The sequence below is a fragment of the Hypomesus transpacificus genome, chromosome 22 (genome assembly GCF_021917145.1).
Source record: "Hypomesus transpacificus isolate Combined female chromosome 22, fHypTra1, whole genome shotgun sequence".
In the NCBI taxonomy this organism is placed as follows: Eukaryota; Metazoa; Chordata; class Actinopteri; order Osmeriformes; family Osmeridae; genus Hypomesus; species Hypomesus transpacificus.
This window is the reverse complement of record NC_061081.1, coordinates 10,797,362-10,822,854: the sequence shown is the minus strand read 5'-3', so window position 1 is coordinate 10,822,854 and position 25,493 is coordinate 10,797,362. Positions and strand designations below refer to the sequence as shown.

The following is a 25,493-nucleotide window of genomic DNA, read 5'->3' as shown; positions in this document are numbered from 1 at the left end:
TGCATTTGCAGTAGGTTTTTATTGTCAAATCGACCAGGGGAGAGGGAGAATAAGAGGTTAAAGTAGCAAATAGTTTGCTTCAAAATATTCAGTTACAATTGGACTAGGGAGAGGAGCACATACCATGAGGAGGGATATACATAGCAGAGCACCATTTTACAAAGAATACTGGTTTTGTGTAAGTGTACAGATTTACTAAGTAAGTAAGTCGGTTTCTAAAACCCAAAGTGTGTAGAGATGAACTACTATATAAAAAGCTTGGCCCCTTCTGTATTTGTATAGGATTCCTTATCCAGTACGCAACTTTGCCTCTCCGAACTGTTTTTAATCCACTTCCAGAAACCCATTACACTCTAGTTGTGTCACATCAATGTACTGACACAGGTTTGGAACATGATGGCGTTGTGTAAGAATTGGAGCAGGTTCCCATTCTAAGAATAGAATGGACAAGTTAGTAAAATGGGATAGATTTTAACCTCTTTCCTTCCTTCATTTGAAAGCTTGGTAACCTACATATGCTTATCTGTTAGTCTCTAGACCTTTACATTCTTTGGGCTGGGTAGCAGTGATATCTTATAGTAACAACTATAACATTTTAAAAACATTGCCTTTCTGGCAATGACAACACACACACACACACACACATGGAAACTAGAAGATTTGTATTCACGGAGGGATGGGTGACAGGTATGAACAAACTTTAAGGAGGGTGAGTTAGAGGATGATACATCGGAAAGTGTCACAGTTTCTTTTGACGGTTGCCATTTTGTTTATACCATTTCATAGCCAACTGGGTAAACCAAGCAACATTTTAAAATCATTCATCTCAGTCTCACGTCCATACAGAAAAAAAAAATAGATTAGAGTGACTCTATCAAACACACAAACATACACACACACAACGCTCTCACTCAAACTTATATTCCAGTTGAGCTACTCCACATGAGCTGGAGCCCAACAAGAGAGGAAGATTTCCTTGACATTTTATCTTTTCATTACTGCAACGGAAGAACTGATTGGCTATCGCCAGGGGTACCAAATACAGACCCCACAGTGATACAGGAAGAAGAATAAAGAAAACACACAAACACACACACACACACACACACACACACACACACACACACACACACACACACACACACACACACTGGACATCCGGGTATGCACACACACAACCATAAACAATCAAAACAAAAACACATTCTACTACACTCTCCAAGACAAAAAAGACACATTCTTGTAAGAACTCCTTATCCTACCATCTCACTTCCTCCTTCCCAAGGCTTTTCTGTTAGATATGGCTTATTACTGTCACCAAGGTTGGGCCCTGTTCCATTTCTGACAACTTGGAACAATGGAAAAGATCCAAACCTAGGGTGTTCCTGTTGAACTGCTGATTGACTGACTGACTGAAAACTGCATGAAGGCTACTGAGGCCTGGCAGGGGGGTAAGAGGACAATTATTAGAGTTCCAATTATTTTAAAAGTTGCATCTCAGTTGTCGGAAGCCCGCTTTTGTAAACAGTGTTAGCCCACGTGTGGAGTTTCACCTCTGAATCAATGGGATGTTCAGATAAGTAAAACCTCCAGCCAGCCAGGCATGTGAAACATGTGAACTCAGAGAGCAACCTGTGTTTCTCAAGCGTTGTGGCGTCACTGAGATACTTGCTAAGATGCTATACACACAACCAGATGACGTTTAAAACAACAATTCTGAGTGTAACCCCCCCCTCATAAAACACTGTCACTGTTTTTCTCTATAAAGTGTTCATGTGATTTGTGCACAGTGTTTTTGCACTGCTAATTAAATTAGTTGATTACAAGGTAGCAAAACTTCTTTTGATTGGAGACTGGGTCAATGAGAAACCGTTTTGATTGAAACGTTTCTGCAACCAAAGGAAGCAGTGTTTGCAGGGTTTTTATCCCCTTCCAGGCTGAGGCAGAAGCAATTGTATATGTCCATATTCCTGAGAATGCAAGTACCATCCAGCAAACTCTGAAGCCCTACTATTTCAACAACCGTTAGACATAGGGGGAACACACACACACACATATTAACACACGCAATAGGACTGGATAGTGATTTACTGTACACAACCACATTAAGTGCTAAAATAGTATGGGGATAAAGATATATTTGTATGTTAGGTATAGGGGCTCTGTCCTTTAAAAATAGTCCGTAATATATACACATGTTCTTTGATAGGGTCTTTTTTGCTGTAAATATATAATCCTTTAAATAGTTTGTTTAAAGAAAAATATCAGTTGACCATGTATTGGCACTTGAATGACTAGACCTGTTACACAAACAGTGATGAGGATCCTGCAAAGAATTGCACATCTAAATGGTACTGATCTGGCTACTGTCAAAGTGATCGAATTTGGACTTTGCAAGACTGAGCTATTTTGAATTAGTCACTTGTTATACACAGCTTTTAAAAACTTTCCCAGAATTCCCTGTTTATAACCCCTGCCCATTCATTGAACAAACTGTGACAGGAATACAAAGCCATATTATGGACTTGTAGTTACATAGGGGAGAAAATAAGGGAGTGATGTTATGCTTTAGCAAAGCATTTCACCATTTTTGAACAGGATCACTAGAAAGTAAAAAGTCATTTTCAAAAGATACTAATAAAAGCTTATACTGTTTTTGTTTCCATGCAATCATAAAATACTACATTTCTGTTTTTCTGTTAAGCTATATTGTATATTTACATGTTTATGATACACTTTACTGTACAATGCCAGGTCATTATCACATGCTTTGAGACATACCCTGGTTACCATGGAGATGGGGGAGAGGGGGTTTAGAGTTCTGGGTTTCCCACGGCGACACGGGTCTGTCTCGTAGCGCTCCACTGGTTGCTATGGGTAAAAAGTTCTAATACACACTATTACCATAGTGATACATTTGTAAAAACCTTCCTCGCTGCCCAGAAATCTGTCCTTCCTGGTAAAGAATAGGTTACATCTCGGACATCATATTGGTCGGGGTAAGTGATGACATGAAAAGAAATCACACGCATTCCTTCGGGCCAATGTTTTGTAAAAGGTTTAGTCATACCGTGTGCGTCCCTCCACAGCTTCATTTGGAACTCTAGTCCCTCAATCTCAATTGGACGCTTTACTCTTCAGGCCTACTACAGTTGGCTGCTGGTGCTGTCAGTCCTATGTGAAGGCGGGCCTTTCTGTGGTTTCTGGGGCTGGGGTTTGAGTTGCTGCTGGTGCCTCTGGTGGTGAGACTGCTGCTGTTGTCTTTGCTGTGGTGGTGGTTGTTGTTGTTGTTGCGGTTGCTGTTGTTGTTGCTGTTGAGGATGCGTGGCCTGGGTGAACGTGCTCTGCTGTTGGAGTGGGAAGGCCGCCTGGAGGATTAGCTGGGTGGACTGGTTACCATGGAGAAGACGGGTGCCCTGGTAATGGAAATGACTAGGTTAGGCAGACTGCCAGGCCATAGCTGTCGAGCCCCTCTGAGCGCTACAGTAGCTGTCACCATCCTGGGGGGTATTCCAGAAAGCAGGTCATGTGACATACCCGGGTAAGTTAATTCCTCATCTGACGGCCAGTGTTGTAGCAACATTGCCAGTAAGTTGCTGCAACATTAAGTGTCTGCTGGAGAGTTAACTTACCAGGTTATGTCACATAACCAGCTTTCTGGGATACCCCTCTGCTGTCCATCGTTTACCAAAGCTGCTCTACCGCCCCATCGAAGCCCAACATGCAGAGTGGCACTAAACGGATCCATTCAGCACCATGTTCTTAAGATGACACCGTTCCAGCGAAGCTCCAATTCAACATACGGCGTATAGAAGGTCTCACACTGAGTGTGCTGTGCCGACCCAGGTTAACGACATCTGTATCCCCACACTGCCCCCTGGTGGTTACCTGTAGGAATTGCTGTTGCTGCTGCGCCCCCTGCTGGTTGGTCTGCGCCACTACGGTGGTCTGGCCCTGGGGCTCCTGCTGGCCCTGGGTGGGCTGGGCTGCCTGCAGGGTCAAGGTCTGCGTCTGGCCCCCCTGCTGAGAGACCGTCGTGGGTCACTACCATGGCTCACGGCTGTTTTAACCAGGCTGGATGAGCACAACTGCCCTTGTTGATGCACCACGGCCCTGACCTACAACACTCGATTCTGGTTTGGGCGCGTTGTGAAAACGTGGGTGTGTGTGGGACAGCAACAGAGCTGGCCTGTAGGAGTGTGGCAGCGTGAGATAGAAAGAGAGAGAGATGACGTGGGTGTGTGTGTGTCCCCTCTCACCTGCTGCCCTCCAAAGGGGCTGTACGCTGTGACCACCTGGCCCATGAACATGGAGGTGGGGACCATGACGGCTCCGCACGCCATGGGAGCCGTCACCAGCTTGGTGACCAGCTGCTGCCCTGTCGGGAACCTGGACAGAGAGACGGAGGGACGGACAAGCAGAGGAGAGCGAGCGAGGCCGCAAGGAGGGAGAAGAGGAGAGAGGGAAGGAACGTGAGTGAGGAGTAGCTTCAAGATGGGCAGGCATCTTTAGATTGATACAGGACATAGATAGATTGATACATGGGTGAAAAGACTAAGTGCCTTGTGTGTATTTAGTACATGTGTGTGCGTCCGTGTGTGTGTGTTTGTGTGTGTGTGGCCCTACCGTATTTGCCTGTCCTGTGTGAACGTGGCCACAGCAGCGCCCTGAGTGTTGGCCTGGGGCAGGCTGGTGCTGATCTGCAGCAGGTTGGGCTGGCCTGGCTGGGCGATCATCATGGTGTTGTACAGGGGGGCAGAGGCGCTCTGGGCGGGGTGCTGCTGCTGCTGATGGAGCTGGAGAGGGGCCTGGGGACACAGGCGCACAGAGATGATGTCAGAGGGGGTGGGAGGAAAGGTCAGCGAGGGTAGGGGGGCAAAGAGATGATGTCAGAAGGGTAAAAACGTGAGGCCAGAAAGGTGATATCATATTTACTAAGGATGACATTAACACAAACATTTGTATGTATTTGTGTTTATACGTGTGTGTGTGTTTGTCTGTGTGTGAGTGTCCTACCTGTGAAAGGGTGTTATGCTGATGGAGGTTCTGCTGAGGGGGCGGGGCTTGCTGCTGGATGGTGAGCTGAGTTCCTGTGTGGGTGGGGTTTAGCACGCTCTGCTGGATTTGATTGGTCATTGTGGTTGCCTGTTGTAACGCTCCCACCTGAGGCAGCTGCACGTTCAGAGCTCCGCCCGGCTGCTGCAGGAACATCTGTCACCATGGAAACAAGTCCAGTCCATCAAGTGGCCAGTGTGAGCATGTCTGCGTTTATGTGTGTGTGTCTGTGTGTGTGTGTCTCGTACCTGGATGCCCTGTGTGTGAGTGTGTGTGTGTGTGTGCGTGTCTCGTACCTGGATACCCTGTGTGTGTGCGTGTCTCGTACCTGGATACCCTGTGTGTGTGTGTGTCTCATACCTGGATGCCCTGTGTGTGTGAGTGTGTGTGTGTCTCGTACCTGGATGCCCTGTGTGTGTGTGTGTCTCGTACCTGGATGCCCTGTGTGTGTGTGTGTGTGTGTGTGTCATACCTGGATGCCCTGGCCCTGCACCTTATGCAGCTGTTCCTGGATGTTCCGCAGCTCCTCCTGCTGCCGGTGGATGTTGGCCTGGATCATCTTCGTCCTCTGCTCCAGCTGATCCTTCAGGTGCTGCATGGCGTTCACCTGGGCCGAGAACTCCAACACAGGCTGTCGAAAGCAGGGGGAGAGTTACAGTTAACAACTCCTGCAAATCGAAGAAAAAGTATGCCTAAGGCTTATTATCTGAAGGAACTTTTCCACCAGATGTTTGGGAGAGAGAAAAATTCAACCCCATGAAATGATTGGAAAAGTTGCATGTTTCGTACCTGCACGTTGGTTTGTAGCTGCTGCTGCTGTTGTTGTTGTTGTGATTGTTGTTGTTGCTGTTGGTTGATCATAACCGGAGCCAAACTATGGCCTGTGGTCTGGGAGCTCATGGACTACAAACAAGGACACAATTCACACACAGAAGAAATGTAAGAGCATTATAGGTAATGTAGTTCAAGCAATAGATGCCCGTTACTTTGACTGTTTGGAGCAGCCCATCTCACCTGGCTGCTGATTGACGATCGTCGCTGTGATGTCATGTCGATGGTGGAGGCCACTGACTGGCGAGGGGGCGTGGCCGTGTCCATCTGGAGCTTGGAGGCTGTTGTCAAGTACACAGAGACAACCAATGAGCTCCCAATTAAGATGGTCAAATACACCTGATCCGAACAACAACAAAAAATGTACCAAACTTTTGACTGGTACTGTATATATTTTACAAAATTACATGATTTTCAAAAATAGGTGCGGTCAACAGTTGGTTGGTTTAGTGTGTGTGTGTGTAGCCTCACAGTTGCAGGTGTTGTCAGACATGTGCGAGGAGGACTTGCGGGAGCTGCGGGAGGAGGAGGAGGCGGTGCGGCTGTGGTCGAAGCGCTCCAGCACCTCCTTCAGGCTGGAGGTGTTCAGCTGCGACTCCGAGCCCGAGTCCTGGCTCTGAAACAGCAAATCAGAGAGCGGAGAAGGAGTTTTACCACAAATCAGGCAGACTCTATCCAAAGGTGTACAGAGGGAAACATAATCGACCTATCACAAAAGTTGAGAGAGAGATATTACTGATAACAAATCAGCAAGTGGTGGAAAGATATCGGGCCAGTCAGAATCCATCTAGAATCCATTGCTCATTTGTCTTACCTTACACACAGTGTCCTGAGGACGAGAATCCTCGATCCCCAGCTCTCTGCGCTGCTCTGCTCTCACCTCTGCATAGCTAGAGGGAGACAGACAAAGAAAAAAAAGTGTTAGTGTGAGCGAGAGAAGCATCAGATTGAACTCACTAATACAGTATGAGGGTGAGAACAGAGGTGTGAAGGAGTCTGGTGTGTGCATGTTTCCGTACCTGACCACAGTGTGTGTGCATGTGTGTGTGTCCGAACCTTACCACGGTGTGTGTGCATGTGTGTGTCCGCACCTGACCACGGTGTGTGTGCAGACGATGAACTCAGGCCGGGAGTTCCACTGGTGGTAGGTGATGTAGTAGTGAGTCTGCAGCCAGATCCACTGCTGACCTTTGGTAAGGAAGCGGTAGTAGCATGACTTTCCTTTACCGTACTGCATCACTACAGATGGAGGGAGAAAGGGATGGACAGAGGGAGGGAGGGGGGGATGGAGGCCCAGGGAGAGATGAGGATAAAGGGCAAAAGAAAGTGGATCAGTTCAAAGATGAGGACATTTCTGAAAACGCTTGTAGGTAAGTTTGTGCGTGTGTGTGTGTAAGAGAGACTTACAGTGCTCATGACACTTGGCCAGAGTTTCCAGGTCATCCACATGGTAGTAATCGTACCCCGATGTCCCCAGGACCTCGAATGGCAGGTAGCCTATGATTGGTGGTGCCCTGAGTGAGGAAATGACAGGATGCATGACATCATCCCAACACGCCCTGCTGCACAAGCATCATAAGAGGACTTGTTAGGCCTTGGTTTGGAAGACGTGTGTGCTTGTGTGTGTGTGTGTTACCTGTGGTCAAGGAAGAGGAATTTCCACTCTAAGCTGTGCCTGGATGTGAATTCCTCATTGGGCTCCTCCACTGTACACATCTCCTGTGGTAGACACACACACACACACACAGTGTAAGATCTGCATTTCACACAAACAAAAACACAGACATTCTGAAAGCTGGGATTGGTGTGTGTGTCTGTCTGTGTAGCGTGTGTGTGTGTGCGCGCGTCTCACCTTGATGAACTGAGGCTTGGCCAATCGGACAGTAGCAACGAAACACACCTGGTCATCGAATGCCGGATGCAGAGAGCGCTGCAGCACGCCTTCCAAACCGTTCCTCGTGGCGTTTGGAACTAGAGGGAAACCAAAAACAGAAAGACTGATTTGTTTGTTTGTCTCGCCAACTCAACTTTTCATTCGATAGCTTTTGCAGTTGTTCAGGCATAAGTGGGATAGAAATAATACCCATTTGATGTTCATTACCACATAACCAATACACAGACAATAAGGCTGTTTGGTATTCATGTGAGCCTCACCATTGTTCAGCGACTTGAAGTTCCCGATAAACTTGACGTATTCATACACAGCAGTCTGCTTGGGGTCGATGGCTCCTCTCAACATGTGACAACCAAACTCCAACTGATTCTTAGCTAAAAACACCAAATGTAAGTAAAAAAATATTAAACGATGACATTTGAATAAATACATTAGAAACCAACATGAGACCATTAGAGATCCCCATGAGATTCTGGCTTAGATAGGACACACATCAATATAAACAAAAAGCTAAATAGTTTTTGGAGCTTTATGTGATATAAACATTACGTTGGACTCATATTGTTATATTTGCTGAAAATGACAACCCAAATTTTTACCTAAAAGATTCTGGGCTTTTGAGAAAACATTCAGGGCTCAAGCCCCAGAAGCCACCCCCCCCACCCCCTGCTCCGCCCATGGTTGAATGCTGTCTTGAGTTAAGTGCCACCTACCAGCCAATCAGAAATACCAGAATTGTTGTATTGGTTGTTCATCATTGCATAATTTATTAAATGTTTGATTTGTAGTTCATGGCAAAATCATGGCTTCCTCATCAGGTCAGTCTTTCAGGAACGTCTGGTTAAGGATCAACACGGCCTAAGCCAGACAGTTAGCCTGCTCCAGACCATGTTAGTCTCACAGCATAAGTTGCAATAGTAACTGAGCTTGAACTAAATTGAACTGCCTTAATGGAACCAAATCAACAGTGTCTTGCTTTGTGTTCTTATGCTTTTAAAATGGTTATCCTCTCTGATTCCCTATGTACAAATGCCCTGCTTTGTTTAACCTGCTTGTAGCTTTTTTTGTTGCTGTTTCTTTCTTCTGTATGTAGTACTGCTGTGGTTATGTGGCGTTGTGCTTTTTAAACTGATTTTTATTCCATAGCCCCCTTCCCCTCTCCCTCAAAAAGCTTCTGCTTTTTGCCAGTCCATCACTGGAAATAAGAATTTTGTTCTTAATGATTCTGAAAGTAAAAAAAAAAAAAGACTAGACTGACATAAACCTGGCTTGGCTAGACTTGCTTTATGGAACAGGCCTGATTAGGTGCTACTCACTCTTGAGGTAATCAGCGCCAAGTGTTTCGCTGTCGGTGGGGTGGTTGGAGAGAGCCTTGTACACATCTGAGTGTTCCCCTAGCGGTAGGAAGTTCAACAGGTTCTGGTCCAACAGGTCAGACTGGACACACACACACACACATACACATATTTTTTCTCCTGTTCACAAAGCTAGACATGGTCCCCCCCATACAGTGGTATAATGTGTGTGTGTGTGTGTGCGCTCACCGGTAGGTGCTCCAGGAGAGAGGTGACGTTCTCCGACACGTAGATGATGTTACCATCAGTCATTATTGCAATGAAGAAACCGTCCAGAGCCTGACCAACACACAACACACCGATCTCAACACGTGGCTAGCTCATCTACTCCCCCCCGGCCACCAGAAGAGTACCATTAGCAGTGGAGAGGTAATGTTGTGGTCACGTAGGAGTAATAAGGTAATAATTAAGAACTATAAGCATTATTGGTGTTTGTGTCGTACCTCCAGCATGAGCTGGGTGAACTCTTCATTGCTAAGGAACGGGGGCTTCCAGTCCTGTCGGATCTCACTGGACTCTGACTGGGCAGCGATCTCTGTGAGAGAGGGAGAGAGAGAGATCAGAAGCAAGCCTTGAAGAACATGGATGGGGACAGAGCTGACGGAGGCCTCCGGCAGGAAGGTGGAGCAGGAGTGTAAGGCATGAAAACCATTACGGCGAGACGTGGGCATGCCGGGTTTTCTTCTGAAGGCACACATTTCCTTCAGAACCAATGAAGTAAATGTATTTGAATTGAACTGAAAACTAGTTTATGTGCGACCACATTATTGACACATTATTTGAAAGGAGCTAGCTAAACCTTGTGAACTTTCCACCAACTGAAAAACCAAGGGCCAACGGTAATACAATAGAAACTAAAGTCCAAATATAGCTTTTTAGTATAAAAACAAGAAGTTGCCACTCCCCCGACTGCCTCTTGCAGGAAGTGAGGTCACTGAGGTGGGGCCTCACCTTTGTGTTTACACAGGAAGTCAATGCTCTTCTGCAGGATGGTGGATTTGTCCATCTTGCGAGTGTTGCCAGGCAACATGGTCCCCAGTTCCTTGATGAGGACATTGAACTGGTCTCTCCGCTTCTTCTCCGACTTGTTACGGGACACGCTGCCAGATTAGATTAAATTAGAATGAATCGAATGCTACAATATCCTACTTTGTATAATCTGTAAACACAGTGATATAAAAATGCTGGACTTGGAGAAGTACAGTTTTACTACAGAGCCTGCACAACCGTATTTATTTGTACATGCTTTGGATGAAAGCATTTGCTATTAAATGAATACATGTAAATGTAAACTAATGCAAGTCAGTGTTAAAACACTGAATCTGTTTCTTGCTAGGCAAAGGTTGCCAACCAGAACAGGGTTCATGTGTGGAATCTGTTTCTCTTTCCATCTCACCGTTTAGCTTTGTCCTTCTCATCTTCTTCCATCAAACCATCAAAGATGCTGCAATCATCTCTGTGGAAAAGTTACACCAGGCATTAACCAGGAGACAAAGAAACTGAGCCAGTGAGTGTGTGTAAGAGAGAGAAAGAGTATACATGTTCCTGTGTGTTTGTAAGAGTGAGAGTGTGTTTGTGCATTCTTGGACAGGCTGAAAGTAGATATGAAGTGTTAAAAATAGCTAATGACCAAAGTTCTTTAACGTGGAGATTCCTTCATGAACAGGACACGTTTATTTTTGGAACTCACTGGATGAGGCAGAGAGGGAAATGGAAAGAGAGAGAAACAAAGAGAAGGGAAGAGCGAGACAGAGATAAAGAAATATGTTTTGGCTGAGAAATAAGGGTATGTCGAAGGGTATGTCAATGTCAATGCTATTAAGTATTTAAAAGTGTGTGTGTGTGTGTGTGTTGCTGTTGTTGTACCCTATGCTCGATGTCATGGTGGTGTTTGATCAAGGCTGTAGTTGCAGTGATTGGTGCTTTAGGCGTGAGGTAGGCATTTGGAAGGGCACCTGGAAGGACACCAAAAATGTATTAGAAATAGGACACACACACAGGCCTGCCCACACACACATGCTTTAATACGAAGAAGACAAAACATAATTGGCAAAGTAGTTCATTATACAGACATAAAGCATAACATTGTATCAAATGCATCTTATAATTGTGTGTGCAATCTTTAGTCAGCTCACCTCACTGCAGCTTCTGAGTGTAAGGTCAGTTGCAGGTAGTTCTGAGGGGTTGTAGTGGGGTTAAGGGTCAAAGGTGACTCAGAGGTCATTGAAGTTGTGGGTGGGCGCCATACGCTAGACAGAACATGGTAGACTCCTACCTAGAAAACGAAAGCAAAAAAATCTGTTTTTTTTTTTTTACTTTTTTTGGCATACTTAAATGTCTGATAAAAACGTTCTACTGTTATAAATGTTTAGTAACATATCCAATAATGTAGGCAACAGAATACTAATTTGTATCCAGCTATTGAACAGTATTAAGCAACAAAACAAGAAAGTATCAAATCCTCATGAGTATAAATGTTATGCTCTGTCATACATATATTTGGGAATGAGGTGCGTGTCCTTATACACTACTTTTTTTCTCTTAAATAATCAGTATTCAGAAATCAACATGAAACTGTAAGCATAACTCACTGGTATAAAGGCAGTGCATAATTTCGGAATTACAGGGGGATAGTCTACACACCCTTCAGCTGACCAACAGAACCACATAAAAAATTATCCTGCGGTGGGACAACTTGAAAACACGACTTGTGCACAGGCCTAAAGAATCTGGGTAGCTTAAGATGCTCTTAGCCACGAAAGCTAACCCATTGGCGCGCTGTCTCGGTCAATCACACAGTGGGCTTATGATGAGCCACTTCTGAAAAATGAACGAAACCGCAATGTGAGAAATGTCACCTTGCTATGACGATATATATCTTGAAAGTGTCGTTTTTTGATTGCCTACAGTCAGAACTGGAGCCACAGGTGCTTATTACGCGCGTGATTATACAACGAAAAAATACACCCCCCACACACCCAAGCCACAGCAGAACTGCCCAGGTAACTTGCTATGCAGTTTAAGCTTTGGAAATTCAGTCTATGCCCACACTACTAAGGATATTCTTCAATAAGTCAATCATTCACAAAACGAAATATTCCGCTGGTGGAGGCTGTTATCAGGAAAGCTACCGCTGGCCCCGAGCTGTCACGCAACTATTGCCATTGACACCATGTAACCAAACAAACAACCTCCGAAAATGAAGGAAAACGATGTTTGCCGAAAACTGCAAAAACACTCTAACACACAAATCTGTATTAATAAATATAGGTCATGTTGCAGTTAACAACTAGCGATGCCAAAACCTTTTGCGGCAGATGCACATACACTCCCCGCACACACATTGGCACACATTCACACGCTCGCCCACTCATACACATACTGCTCCGAATGTGGGTCACTAGGCCTTGCTCTATCCGACCGTGCGGAAACTGTTCCAAAGCCTCAATCTGCAGTTCGTTCGCTTCCGTACGCTAATACATCACTTACGCAGCCTAACGCTCGTTCTATTCGATCGATCGAGTGCATATTCACGGGTTTAATATATTTAATGCCTTACCTTCCCAATTCTAACAAATCCAGGCTTCGTGTTTTGTTTTTTTGGAGGTTGTGCTCAGGGGGGCCGGACTCCGGGCTAGAGAAAAACAGGAGGCCTACTTCATATTCCGCCGTATACAGTCATGCGCATTTGGTAGGTATAGGATAGGGTGCAGTGTTTCACATGTACAGTAGAGGTACTGCAAGATACACATATCTACAAACTACAGTATGATATTTGGAAATCGGGATGGACTAATATATCCCTTTGTTTGAGGGGATATTAAAGTCAAGTATTAAAGTATAAAAGTTTCAGTTAATTTTTTCAAACGCAAATAGATTTTTACAATTAAATAAACCTAATTAATGCATCGTTGGTGGGGTAGGCTGTAGGCCTACTCTGTTTGCATAGCGTTGTGTAACAGAAAAATACTGTCTTTCAGAGTTAATAAAACAGGCTTGATTAAATATCATCACACCTCACCGATTTTATGCATTTATCAATGTCACTGCACAAAAAGACGTTATCAAACTAAACATATACAATTATGCTTTCACAGTTACTGACATCAACGCTAAATCTGCACGAAGGTTTCATCTCTGTATCGTCGTAAGCATACGGCTGGGATGTGACATTGGAACGACGCCAAGCAGTTGCGGTGGAGACGAATATGCCATCGAGGAAGGGGTTTCCCTCTCTCGTCCAATCACAGGCACTGCTTATCTTCAGTGACGCAAAAGGCTTGTAACTATTTAGAGGTCTCCCTATGTTGTTACTGTTAGATTCATTCAATCATACGCTTGAATGAACGCGGTTATGAGTTGCTCTTTCAGTGTACAGGCTAACAAAAGGGTATTTTGTTTTTAATTTTTTATATTTTTTTATATATAAAATTAGGGTTACTTTAAAATTCACATAGGTCAGGGATTAGTAGCTATATACACAAATCCAAACATTTACTAAGCAAGAACAATTCTAACTTTATTTCTAACCTGTGGTGAGAGAAGTCCAAAGCCTCTTCTTCTTCCTCCTGCTTTTTCTTCCAGTTTTCCTCCTCATACTCCCATTCTTGGTAGTCTTCCTTCCCTCTTCTTCTCATTGGTTTCATCAGACCACTCTCTGTTTATCTTCTCAACTTCATAGTCTTCAGCCTACCATGGTGGATCTCCTCTAGCATGTTTAAAATAAACTCAGAACTCTTCCTGTCTGTATTGTCATTGGGTTCTTGGGGGTAAAAAAAAGAGAACCAAACGCACTGAACAAATAACAATGTTCTCTTCTAGTATCTTAACTGTCTCATTATTTCAGAATGTCTTTTCCAGACATTCTCTGAATGATCATTTCCACTGTCAATATTCATCTGCATTTTTGCACTAGTATCTTTCTATTCATATGTAAATAAACATATACAAAATTGACAATACTTGATAGCATTGAAAACATGTTTAAATCCAAATGTAGAATCTAAAGACAGTGACGTCACAATGGCATTAAGCATCTAATTCATGAGGTCACATGGTGTAGGGATATTATGATCATTCCTGCCTACAGGTTTATCCCCCACCCTTCTTTCCATATCAGCTCTAAAGAGCTTTTCCATGAAATTGCAAAAAGCTATTATAATATATTGTATTGTACTGTACATTATCTGCATCTCAAAGTTATAAAGATCAACATCCTCTGCTGTAAACTTCCTCCCGGGCACTTGTCCCAATCCAGGAATACAATTCCGTTGCCTAATGGAAACTTGCAGAGTGCTATGGGACATCCTTTGGCCCCACAACAAACAACATTTAATCAGAGAGTTGTATCAGGCGCCGGTAACCTGTGTGTATGTTTGTGTGTGTGTATGTGTGTGTGTACATATGTTTGTCAAAGAGAGTCTGTAGGCTTTAGGAAGACAAATCTCAGAAAGCTAAGTTACACTCCTCATACCTAATAGAGTGTAATCCATGATGCAAGTAGACAGAATCAATGAGGAGACCACCGACCTCCGGCTGTTCCAGACCATTATAATAGAATGTGATTGGTGCTTTAATAGGACAACTTGATGGGAAAATCAGGCATTGGTTGATGTCTCCCTCTGGGAGAAATCATTATGAAGAAAGAGTGTTTGTGTTGTAAATATTTCAGGAAGTGTGTGTGGGTGATGCTGAAGTGTGTGTGCATGTGCACAGGGGAGGGGGTGCAAAAAGAAGGGGGGGGGAGGGGTTCTGTGTGTGAGAGCATGTGTGTGTATGTGGTGTGGGATTAAGAGTGTGGTAAATGAATGTGTATCTGGTGGGGAGTTAATGTGGTAAATCAGTGTACATCTGTGTAAAAGTGAGTGCATTGAAAACAAGTTTTTGGACTGAAGGAAAAATCCCTCCAGGTTTTACAGTCATATGAGAACTGCTCCTCTGCAGGCCGGAACACCCAAGGTGGAAAAGTCTGCCCCAATACTTCCAACGGCCATCAGGCTTCTGAATGGACATTGATATGGACACTGATACACTTTTCACTAGTCACTTTACACACTGTCACTTTCAGCTACTGGTTGCACTATCAGCAATATTTCACTATTGTACTTCACTTGTCTTAGGTTAGCATAGGTTTATAAGGATAGTATAGGTTATTTCAGCTACTGGTGGCACAATCAGCAATATTGCACTATTGTACTTCACTTGTCTTAGGTTTATATAGGTTCATAAGGTTAGTATAGGTTATTATGTGTATTTATAGGTTTAGTATACTGTATTGAATATTGTATGGTAGTTAATAGTTTACTAAATTTGAGCTTATTATAGATGTTCTGTGTACTTATATGTTATGGCAAGTTGCTTTGCGTTGTTTTGTCCTAAGAATTTCAGAGCCCAGTCTGACCCTGTGTTGTTCTGTGCATCTGACAATAAGAGACTTGAACTTGAGGTGTGTCGGCGTGGTTCTTCCCATGGCTTGTAACGGGGGCTGTTTGGTCACTCATCGCTATCAGCACAGGACTCGCGCTCCATGTCTTATAATATTAGATTAAAACAAATCTTAATATTGTTATTGTTTGTATTTATAATAATTATTAGTTGTGGTAGTCTTATTTTTTTTTCTTGACATTTTAGTCTTTTAAAAATAATTGAGTGCCTACTTGCAAGTAAGAATGTAACTGTTTTGTGTATCCATATGTGGCTGTTTATATGATAATAAATGACCGGAAACTTAAACTAGTGGCTCTTTTCAACATACACCATACAGCTCGCTGATTCTCTATCTCCCTCCTCTTTTACCCTCCCCTCCTTTTTATTTTGTTCTCCCTCCATCTCTCTCTTCCCTTCTCTTCCTTTCCTGTCCCTCTCTGCAGTAATGTCTTCCCTACTGAGAGATGAGATGCAGAAGATGGTATTTCAATGTGAGGACCAGAAACTGGTGGAATTCATTGAGATTGAGAAAGAACAGGACCCGGGAAGGCATTTTCTCTGTGTTTCAGGTAAACTATATTGCTGATGTCTTGTCTTTGTTTACCGGAGACTCTACCCCTCCTAATCAAATGTTTTACTTTGCTGGGTGAAATTGTGAAAAAAGATACGATGAGCTCTCTGTCCTTTTGAATGAAAGTGTTAATGTACAATAACAGGAAATGGTTATTCATCTGAGAACTAATAACGATTTGTCAGGACTCAGGAGTATTAACGCTGGGCAAAAATGTGTTTTCGCCACACAGTATATTGGCCTTGACACTTTTGTGTATGAAAGAACACTCATCCTATTGCTGTCTTGGTAGTTTTGTCTGTCAACATGTGTTGCTTTAGCTTTCATCTGTATTTTATCCTTTATAATGCACTGCTTCCTTTAGACAATTTCCTATTTTGCACTGTCATCATTGTAAAAAGATTATCTGAAAAGTCTTTGACAAAAATAATGCAGATTAGTTGTCCAACGTTGTTGCATTAAATGGCATCTGCTGCCTTTCACATTACACCATTACAGTCGTTCTTTCTTGCAATTTGTGATATGTTGTCCCCATTCCTTTTCCTTTAAGTGGACAAGAGCAAACATGTACACATCTGTGTGGTGACATCGCGAAAGCCTAAGAGGTCCCACAAAAGCGGATCCAAGAAGAAGAAGAAACTCCTGCCCCTGGAGACCCAGCGCCTGGGCTTGATCGACTCCTACAAGATCACAGAGGTCTGGCTCCTGCAGGATCTGGTCCTCTTGGATGGACGGAATGTTGATGTGGTGAGGAAGGAGCTCCCAGTGTTCTCCTATGTTCTTTGTCAGACTGAATGTTTGTCTGAATGGCTTGTGAGCAGCATGGAATTGGATAGGAAAACCTGGTGATTTCCATGAATGTACTTGACATTAACCTGTTGGAGCTAGCCATTCATCTATATCCCTTTCTGTTTTCTGGTGTCTCTGTCTCCTGGTGTCTCTCTTGTCTTTCACCCGCTCCTGAAGGACGATCCCAGTTTCCTGATGCACTTTGACAAGGTGCGTCAAGTTACGGCAATCAACAGTGGCGCTAAGTACGCCATGGCGCGAGCCTTGATCGGCCTGAGTGACAAGTACTGCCAGAGCCCGCTGACCCTGCAGAACTTCGACTTAGCTTACATCCATCCTACCTGTGTTTACACCAATCGAGGAGACTGTGTGGTTCTCCTGCAGATTTGCTTTTACGCTGTTAACCTTCTATGCCTGGCTCTCTGTCCTGTGAGTATGCCACTGGACTGAGCGCATGTATATGCAGTGCACCCATGTTCCCTTGTGTACGCGCTTGTGTGTATTTCTAAACTCAAACGTTACTTTTGTGACGAATGTTGGTTTGTGAAATATTATGATTCCATGTGTGCTAAACTGACACAAGGCTAAAGACTGGTAATAAACCTTACAAGGAACTGAAATAGTACAATTATTTGACTGGTTGACAGAAAGATGCACAACCGACCCATTAGATGGCAGCAGTCAACTAGAATGAGCCTCTGACGTCATGTCAATGTTTTTGTCAAAGTTTTGCCTGTTTAAAAAACATGCTAACGACTGTATTTTCAAATAATGTAACTATTGCATGTAAATCAAAAGCAGTTTGAGATTTATCAGTGAATACATTTAGTCAAATAAGTGAACGGGGCTACATATGCAGTATTCTGCAGGACTTTTTCAGTAAGACTTGAAGAACAATGTCACGGAAGTCAAAAGAGCCGCAACATAACTGCCGCCAAAATTCAATTTTGTAGAGAGGAAAGGGAATTTCTGTTGTTGACGGTGCAACGCTGGCTTGAAAAGCCAAACTATTTAAATATATTAAATCTACCAAGATCAGCACCGAAATCAGCAGGAAAAGGATACGGTAAAAATGCATATAAAATCTATCATCGTTGAGGGTTTCAAGTCGTACGCACAGAGAACAGAAATCAACGGATTTGATCCGCTGTTCAACGCCATCACGGGACTCAACGGCAGTGGAAAATCTAATATCTTAGATTCCATATGCTTTCTACTGGGTATCACCAATTTGTCACAGGTAAGGTTGACTTACTCATTTGGTTGAAAATACGTATTTATCAAAATTTAACTTATTGCCCGCTAGAGCTATGTTGCAGTCCATACATACATAGCTATCTAGCTAAGCCATTGAACAGATTCCATCTTTTGGACAAACATTCTAACACACTTACCAAAATTGTCATCGTCTAGGTACGTGCGTCCAATCTCCAGGATTTGGTGTATAAGAACGGGCAGGCTGGAATCACCAAAGCAACTGTGTCTATCACGTTTGACAACTCGAACAAAAGCCAAAGCCCACTAGGGTTTGAGACACACGATGAAATCACTGTCACAAGACAGGTAAATGGTTATAAAGGCTAGAACGAACAGCCGACTAGAACATCATGTTTTTAACTTGCACAAACGTCCCCTACCATTGCAAAGACACATTTATGCATCTTGCATGTCTTTCTGAAAAAAACTTTCAGGTCGTCATTGGAGGTAGAAATAAATACCTTATCAACGGGGTAAATGCCAACAATACCCGTGTGCAAGACCTGTTCTGCTCCGTAGGTCTCAACGTCAACAACCCGCACTTCCTGATCATGCAGGTGAGTATGGCCACTGTTGCTGTGGAAACGTAGAGGGACATGAACTACATCTTGTTGATAAAATACTAAAAATGCTATTTTAAATTACAGGGGAGAATCACAAAGGTTCTGAACATGAAACCCCCAGAGGTAACACGCACACACGCACACACACACATGCATCCTATCCTCACTGACAGTCCTCCATCAGCCTCTGTTGAAAACATGTGCTGTCTGGTGGTTAGATCCTAGCCATGATCGAAGAAGCTGCAGGCACCAGGATGTACGAGTGTAAGAAGATCAGCGCTCAGAAAACCATTGAGAAGAAGGAAGCCAAGCTCAAAGAGATCCAAACGGTACAGCCTCCCGCTAAAACGGATTCCCTCGCACCTACTACCCAATCGGCTGTCTCGTGTTTGTCTGACGGTGTATCCTCTACCTGTGTGTTTAGATCTTGGATGAGGAGATCACACCGACCATGCAGAAACTGAAAGAGGTAGTGTTTCATTCTTATTCCCACTGTTGCCAAGTTCCTCTTCGGTTTTAGAAACGTCACCAGAATGGATGACCCCTCCCCCTGCTCTCCCTCCCCAGGAAAGATCTTCCTACCTGGAGTACCAGAAGCTGATGCGTGAGATCGAGCACCTGAGCCGCCTGTACGTGGCCTGGCTGTTTGTGTGCGCCGAGGAGACCAAGGTGAAGTCGGCCGAGGACCTGCGGGGCATGCAGGAGGCCATTGCCCAGCTTCAGGCCACCATGGCGGACAACAAGCGCAAGATCCAAGAGCTCACGGACGAGATCCAGGAGCTGCAGAAGAAGAGGGACAAGGTTGGAGGACAGAGGGACGTGGATGGGGATGGAAACCAAACTCTTTTTCGATGTTTTATTAAACCTACGTTGTGTGTGTGGGGTGGGTTGCCTGTAGGAGGTGGGTGGAGTGCTTAAGACTCTGGAGGAAGCTCTGTCAGAGGTGCAGCGTGTGGACGCCAAGGCCCAGAGCGCCCTGGACCTGAAGAAACAGAACTTGAAAGACGAGACCAAGAAGAGAACGGAGCTGGTCAAGAACATGGAGGAAGTGAGTGTGTGTGTGGCTGTGTGTCCGTGCCCAGGCATGTCTGTCTGTCTGTCTGTATATACAGCTGACCTGCAAGTATGTTCTCAAGCTAGCACACGTCAGCCCACACATCCACCCTTTATCCCCCCCCCCCCCCCCCCCCCCCTTGTCCATGCCTCCATCCCTCTCCCAGGATAAGAAGATGCTGCTGACGAAAGAGGCCGAGGTGTCCAAGGTGGCGGAGAAGCTGAGCTCCCTGCAGGAGGAGGGCCAGAAGGACAGCGCCGCCCTGGAGGCCGCCCAGCAGCACTTCAAGGCCGTGTCGGCCGGCCTCTCCACCAACGAGGACGGGGAGGCGGCCACGCTGGACGGCCAGCTGATGGTGTGCAAGAACGACATGAGCAAGGCCGACACTGAGGCCAAGCAGGTGAGGGGGATGGGGACCAGCGCGGCACATGCACAGTCGCCTCCTGTTCACCGTACTACAGGCATCCACCGTTGTGGCCTCCCCTCCCTAACACCATGTCTGCCCCCTCTGTCCGTCTCTCTGCTCAGGCCCAGATGAAGCTGAAGCATGCCCAGGCGGAGCTGAAGACCAAGCAGGCGGAGGTGAAGAAGATGGACGGCGGCTATAAGAAGGACCAGGACGCCTTCCAGGCTGTGAGGAGCAGCAAGGAGAAACTGCAGGCCGAGATCAACAAACTCAACTACGAAGGTCTCTGTGTGTGTGTGTGTGTGTGTGTGTGTGTGTGTGTGTGTGCGCGCGCTTGTCAAAGTTGTGAAAATTGCATAGTCAAGAAACACCTTTCATCAATCTGTGTGTGTGTGTGCAGATGAAAAGGAGGAGGGACTGCTGGACAGGAAGAGGCAGCTGAACAGAGAGGTGACCAAGCTCAGGGAGACCAACGAGAGCCTCATGGCACGCTTCCCCAATCTCCGCTTTGACTACAGGTGGGTCTGCTGCGCCTGCTGTGCCTGCTGCGTCTGCTGTGCCTGCTGTGTTTGCCCACTGGGGGCCAGAGTTTCCTCCCATGCTTGTCCTTGTACTGGGACCAGCTGTACAACGAGCAGTGTGTCTATGTTGGCAGTATGTGTTTGTGGGATTCAGTCCAGTATCATGTTGACCTCTCTTCTCTCCCATTGGTAGAGACCCTGAGCATGGGTGGGACCGCAGCAGAGTGAAAGGTCTGCTGGCCAATCTGATCACAGTCAGCGACGTCTCCTACGCTACTGGGCTGGAGGTGGTGGCTGGGGGCCGGCTCTACAACGTGGTGGTCGACACCGAGGTGTGTGTGTCTGTCAGATGGGGCAGGAGTGGGTGTAATGTTGGGATATAGCAGTATGTTGACCTGTTTGATTGTGTGTCCAGGTGACGGGTAAAAAGTTGCTGGAGAAGGGCGAGCTGAAGAGGCGCTACACCATCATCCCCCTCAACAAGATCTCAGCCAGGACCCTCAACGCCGGTGTGATCCACGCCGCCAAGGCCCTGGTGAGGACTCTGGGGAACTCTTTCTTTGCCATTTGTCTTCCTTTATGTGTTGAAACTGAAATGTTTCTTCCCCACTTCCTTCCTCTTCCCTCTGTGTCTCCCCTCAGGTGGGGCAGGACAACGTGCACACGGCCCTGTCCCTGGTGGGCTACGAGGCCGACCTGAGGAAAGCCATGGAGTACGTGTTTGGCTCCACCCTGGTGTGCGACACCCTGGAGAACGCCAAGTGCGTGGCCTTCGACAAGCGTGTCATGACCAAGACGGTCACCCTGGGGGGGGACGTGTTCGACCCCCAGGGCACGCTCAGTGGAGGTGAGAGGGCGGGGCTGATGTGCGAGCGCACATGCACTGACACATTGACTGTGAATCGATATGGGTATGGGGAAAGCTCAGCATTTCACTTCGGATCTGGAGGTTGCGGGTACAAATCTCCACCTTGTACTGTGTCGCTTTGTACAAAAGCGTCTGCTAAGTGAATGCTTTATGAAATGGAAAAAGTAGCAAAGGCCTAAAACAGGATGTGCCCCCCCCCCCCCCCCCCCCCCCCCCCCCCCCCCCCCCCCGTGCTCTCCTCCCCCCCCCCCCCGCTCCTCCAGGCTCACGCGCCCAGAAGGCCTCGGTGCTGTCCTGCCTGCAGGAGCTGAGGGAGGTGCGGGAGAGCCAGGCGGCCAAGGAGGCAGAGCTCTGCGACCTGGACAAACAGCTGGCCAGCCTGAAGGGAACAGCCGAGAGGTGAGCGCACACAGACCGGACCATTCCACGAAGGCACGTGGTGGAACAACACAATGAACATGATTCTAATGTTACGCTTATGAATTATTTGTGTTAAAATGATTTTCTTCAATTATTATTTTATGGTGGCAGCCTAGAGCAGTGGTTCTCAACCTTGGTCCTCAAGTACCCCCTGTCCTGCACGTTTGAGATTTTTCCCTGCTCCAACACACCTGATTCAAATGAATGGGTCGTGTTGGAACAGGGAAATATCTCAAACATGCAGGACAGGGAGTACTTGAGAACCAGGGTTGAGAACCACTGGCCTCGAGTGTTCTGACCTCCCTTTCTCCCTTCTCTCTCCTCCCCCTTCAGATTCCGCCACCTGAAGCAGCAGCTGGATCTGAAGACTGAGGAGGAGGAGATTCTGCAGGCCAAGCTCAAACAGAGCTCCTTCCACCAGCAGCAAGAGGAGCTGGACATGCTGCGCAAGACCATCGGTAAACACACACTCGGAAACAAACTCACACTTATGAACATAACACTCATAAACAGAAACTCAAGTATATATTATAAAGTGCGTGTGTGTTGCAGAGGAGAGCGAGGAGACCCTGAGGAGCACCAAGGAGACGCAGAAGAAAGCGGAGGAGAAGTACAAGGTCCTGGAGAACAAGATGAAGAACGCCGAGGCGGAGAGGGAGAAGGAGCTGAAGGCCGCCCAGCAGAAACTCAACTCGGCCAAAACCAAGGCTGACACCTTAAGCAAGAAGCTGAAGGAGAAGCAGCAGGTATGAACACACACACAGGGTTATCGTAGAAAGGATAAAGTGGAACAGCACAAGACTTGTAGGAGTCTAATGTGTGTGCGCGTGTGTGTGTGTAGGAGGCGGACGCCTTAGCGCTGGAGCTGGAGGAGCTGAGGAGGGAACAGGCAGGCTACGAGCAGCAGATCCAGATGGTGGACGAGGCCACGAAGGCCATCCAGGAACAGATAGACAACATGGCCGCCACCGTGGCCCAAAACAAGGTCAACAAGTGCAACAAACCCACAACCATGAGGATGGACTTAAAAAAATCCTGGAGGATGGTGAAGTTTGGAGTGTCATTCATTTGTTCCGTGTGTTTCTCTCTCTCTCTCCCCGTTCTCCTTGCTCCCTCGCTCCAGGAGTCAGTGCGTACAGCCCAAGAGGAGCTGGCCAAGCAGAAGGAGGTGATCGTTGCCCAGGACAAGGAGGTTAAGGTCAGTGGTCACCTCCATTTTTCTAAAGACTTTGCATCGAATGTTACTGTTACCCCTTTTGATGTCCAACGTTAATAAAGTTATTTGACTTGGTTTGAATACATCAGGTGAAGAGCACGGAGGCCAATGGGATGAACGAGCAGATCAACGAGGCCCAGCTGAAGATCAAAGAGCTGGAGCACCACATCAACAAGCACCGCAAAGACAGCCAGGACGCCGCCGCCAAGGTACATCAGCACACCCCATGTATGTCTCAGTCATGACCATCAATCCAATGGGGTTTTTTGCCATGTTAAACAGTAAAAAAAACGGACGGGCCACCACAAATAAATCAATGCATGGGAAACACTGCTCTTGGTCAATCCCCCCCGCATCTCCATCGTCCACCTTCCCCTCTCCCCCAGGTGTCTCATATGCTGAAGGAGCACGACTGGATCCCCCTGGAGCGCCAGCTGTTCGGCCAGCCCAACACGGCCTACGACTTCAAGGCCAACAACCCCCGTGAGGCGGGCCAGAGGCTGCGCAAGCTGGAGGAGAGCAAGGACCGTCTGGAGAGGAGCGTCAACAAGAGGGCCATGAACATGCTGAGTCAGGCAGAGGAGAGGGTGAGGGAATGTGGAGTGGATTTGGGGTTAGAAGCAATCAACTGTCTTGGAGAAAAAAAACACTCCTATCCACAAAGAAACTTGCTCCTTCATCTCTCTCTCCCTCCCGCCATCCCTTCTCTCTATCAGTACAACGACCTAATGAAGAAGAAGAGGATTGTGGAGAACGACAAGTCCAAGATCCTCCAGACCATCGAGGAGCTGGACCAGAAGAAGAACGAGGCTCTTAACATTGCCTGGCAGAAGGTGATTGGTTTGAGTACAAAGTGTTCCGTCTACATTTGGACACTGAACGACCCAACGGAAGACCTCTCCTTCCTCCCACATTCTCAGTATCTCCCTTGTTCTACTCTTCATCCTTCCCTTTCTGTTTCTGTCCTTTAGGTGAACAAGGACTTTGGCTCCATCTTCTCCACCCTGCTACCTGGGGCTGATGCCCGCCTCGCTCCCCCAGAAGGCTGCGGGGCCCTGGAGGGCTTGGAGTTCAAAGTGGCTCTGGGGAACACCTGGAAGGAAAACCTCACTGAGCTCAGTGGAGGTCAAAGGTCAGGGATCATAAGACTTCTCTTTTTGTGCGGTATGATTGAATACAATATTTACACAGAAACATACTTGGTTGAACTACCAAACAACTTCAGGTATGAGAACAATAACTGTGATTATGATTTTTTGTGTGTGTGTAGGTCTCTGGTGGCTCTGTCCCTGATCTTGGCGATGCTGCTGTTCAAGCCAGCTCCCATCTACATCCTAGACGAGGTGGACGCTGCCCTGGACCTGTCACACACGCAGAACATCGGACAGATGCTGCGCACACACTTCACACACTCTCAGGTAGAGGAAGATGGCACGCACCTATCGAGGTCACAACAAGCATGTGGTATTTGCTCATGCATCAGTGTTTTGTAACCCTTGTCTGTTTTCTCTCCTATGCAAGTTTGTGGTCGTGTCTCTGAAAGATGGCATGTTCACCAACGCCAACGTTTTGTTCAAGACCAAGTTTGTGGACGGGGTGTCGACGGTGAGCAGGACCACTCAGAGCCAGAGTGACTCGAACGCACCCCACAAGGGACATGACAAGGCTCGCTTCAAGGACAAGAGGCAGAAGCAGGTCATCGCTAGCTAGTTTCAGCTCGTGCGAAACAGTGCTCAAAATGGAATATTATTGCTCGCTAAGCCCTGCTATGGTCTAATTGTATAACTTCTGCCCTCATGTCAGTGGAACTGGTGGTGCAGTGGTTTTTTAATGAATGTAAAAAATGTCAACCATCTGTGTATCTTTTGGGTTTGTCAGATGAACAGCTCCAAACAATTGTCTATATTTCAGTTATTATGTGATTAGTAATTACTCACCTTGAACACACCTTGAACACATCTATTTAGCTTTGTGTATGTCCAGTCTTATCTATTCTGGGTCTTCGACCGTTTTTTACTGAGACAGGTTTTAATAAAACACCTTGATTAAACTTGTTTCTGCTTTCACTCAAACAGTGATTGTATTGTATACTACAGTAGATTTAGCTATTTGTGTAAAATGACCCAAACACCTTTAGTCCATTACTTTCCCAATGAGCTGGCTGTTGTCCAAGTGTACAAATGCAGGAAATAGGAGGGATAAAGGCAAAAATGCTAACTACTAGCTGTAGCTATAATTGCTAATGACCCATATTGAAACTGAAGAGA

General features: G+C 46.0%; 3 protein-coding genes across 5 annotated transcripts; 2 read left to right on the top strand and 1 right to left on the bottom strand.

The window, feature by feature from the left end:
- Nucleotides 1-12,798, bottom strand: clockb (clock circadian regulator b). 3 transcript variants are annotated; one of them, XM_047044566.1, is made up of 24 exons: nucleotides 12,695-12,798; nucleotides 11,271-11,410; nucleotides 11,002-11,090; nucleotides 10,532-10,591; nucleotides 10,087-10,235; nucleotides 9,579-9,670; nucleotides 9,325-9,414; nucleotides 9,097-9,217; nucleotides 8,041-8,154; nucleotides 7,739-7,857; nucleotides 7,575-7,605; nucleotides 7,523-7,538; nucleotides 7,294-7,400; nucleotides 6,978-7,125; nucleotides 6,701-6,776; nucleotides 6,358-6,502; nucleotides 6,070-6,167; nucleotides 5,845-5,958; nucleotides 5,528-5,686; nucleotides 5,017-5,211; nucleotides 4,627-4,808; nucleotides 4,260-4,389; nucleotides 3,889-4,023; nucleotides 1-3,416 (listed from the first exon to the last, which is right to left on the bottom strand). In XM_047044566.1, exons 3-24 carry the CDS (start codon nucleotides 11,016-11,018, stop codon nucleotides 3,147-3,149), a joined length of 2,568 nt encoding a protein of 855 aa, XP_046900522.1. In that variant the 5' UTR covers nucleotides 11,019-11,090; nucleotides 11,271-11,410; nucleotides 12,695-12,798; the 3' UTR covers nucleotides 1-3,146. The 3 variants fall into 3 exon arrangements, with proteins under 3 accessions (XP_046900522.1, XP_046900520.1, XP_046900521.1); XM_047044564.1 differs by having other exon boundaries at nucleotides 7,523-7,605; XM_047044565.1 differs by having other exon boundaries at nucleotides 3,889-4,020; nucleotides 7,523-7,605.
- Nucleotides 10,617-17,533, top strand: exoc1l (exocyst complex component 1 like). Its single transcript, XM_047044567.1, has 4 exons — nucleotides 10,617-10,921; nucleotides 16,005-16,130; nucleotides 16,683-16,879; nucleotides 17,099-17,533. Exons 1-4 carry the CDS (start codon nucleotides 10,900-10,902, stop codon nucleotides 17,369-17,371), a joined length of 618 nt encoding a protein of 205 aa, XP_046900523.1. The 5' UTR covers nucleotides 10,617-10,899; the 3' UTR covers nucleotides 17,372-17,533.
- A 164-nt stretch (nucleotides 17,534-17,697) lies between these two features.
- smc2 (structural maintenance of chromosomes 2) lies at nucleotides 17,698-25,280 on the top strand. Its single transcript, XM_047045731.1, has 25 exons — nucleotides 17,698-18,161; nucleotides 18,335-18,484; nucleotides 18,613-18,735; nucleotides 18,826-18,864; nucleotides 18,960-19,070; nucleotides 19,166-19,210; nucleotides 19,309-19,542; nucleotides 19,640-19,789; nucleotides 19,962-20,195; nucleotides 20,324-20,483; nucleotides 20,602-20,719; nucleotides 20,916-21,054; nucleotides 21,138-21,257; nucleotides 21,365-21,569; nucleotides 21,854-21,989; nucleotides 22,344-22,468; nucleotides 22,563-22,756; nucleotides 22,852-22,995; nucleotides 23,134-23,208; nucleotides 23,316-23,435; nucleotides 23,613-23,813; nucleotides 23,943-24,059; nucleotides 24,198-24,358; nucleotides 24,497-24,644; nucleotides 24,748-25,280. The coding sequence occupies exons 1-25, from the start codon at nucleotides 17,994-17,996 to the stop codon at nucleotides 24,934-24,936; spliced, it is 3,606 nt and encodes a 1,201-aa protein (XP_046901687.1). The 5' UTR covers nucleotides 17,698-17,993; the 3' UTR covers nucleotides 24,937-25,280.
- Nucleotides 25,281-25,493: the final 213 nt, after the last annotated feature.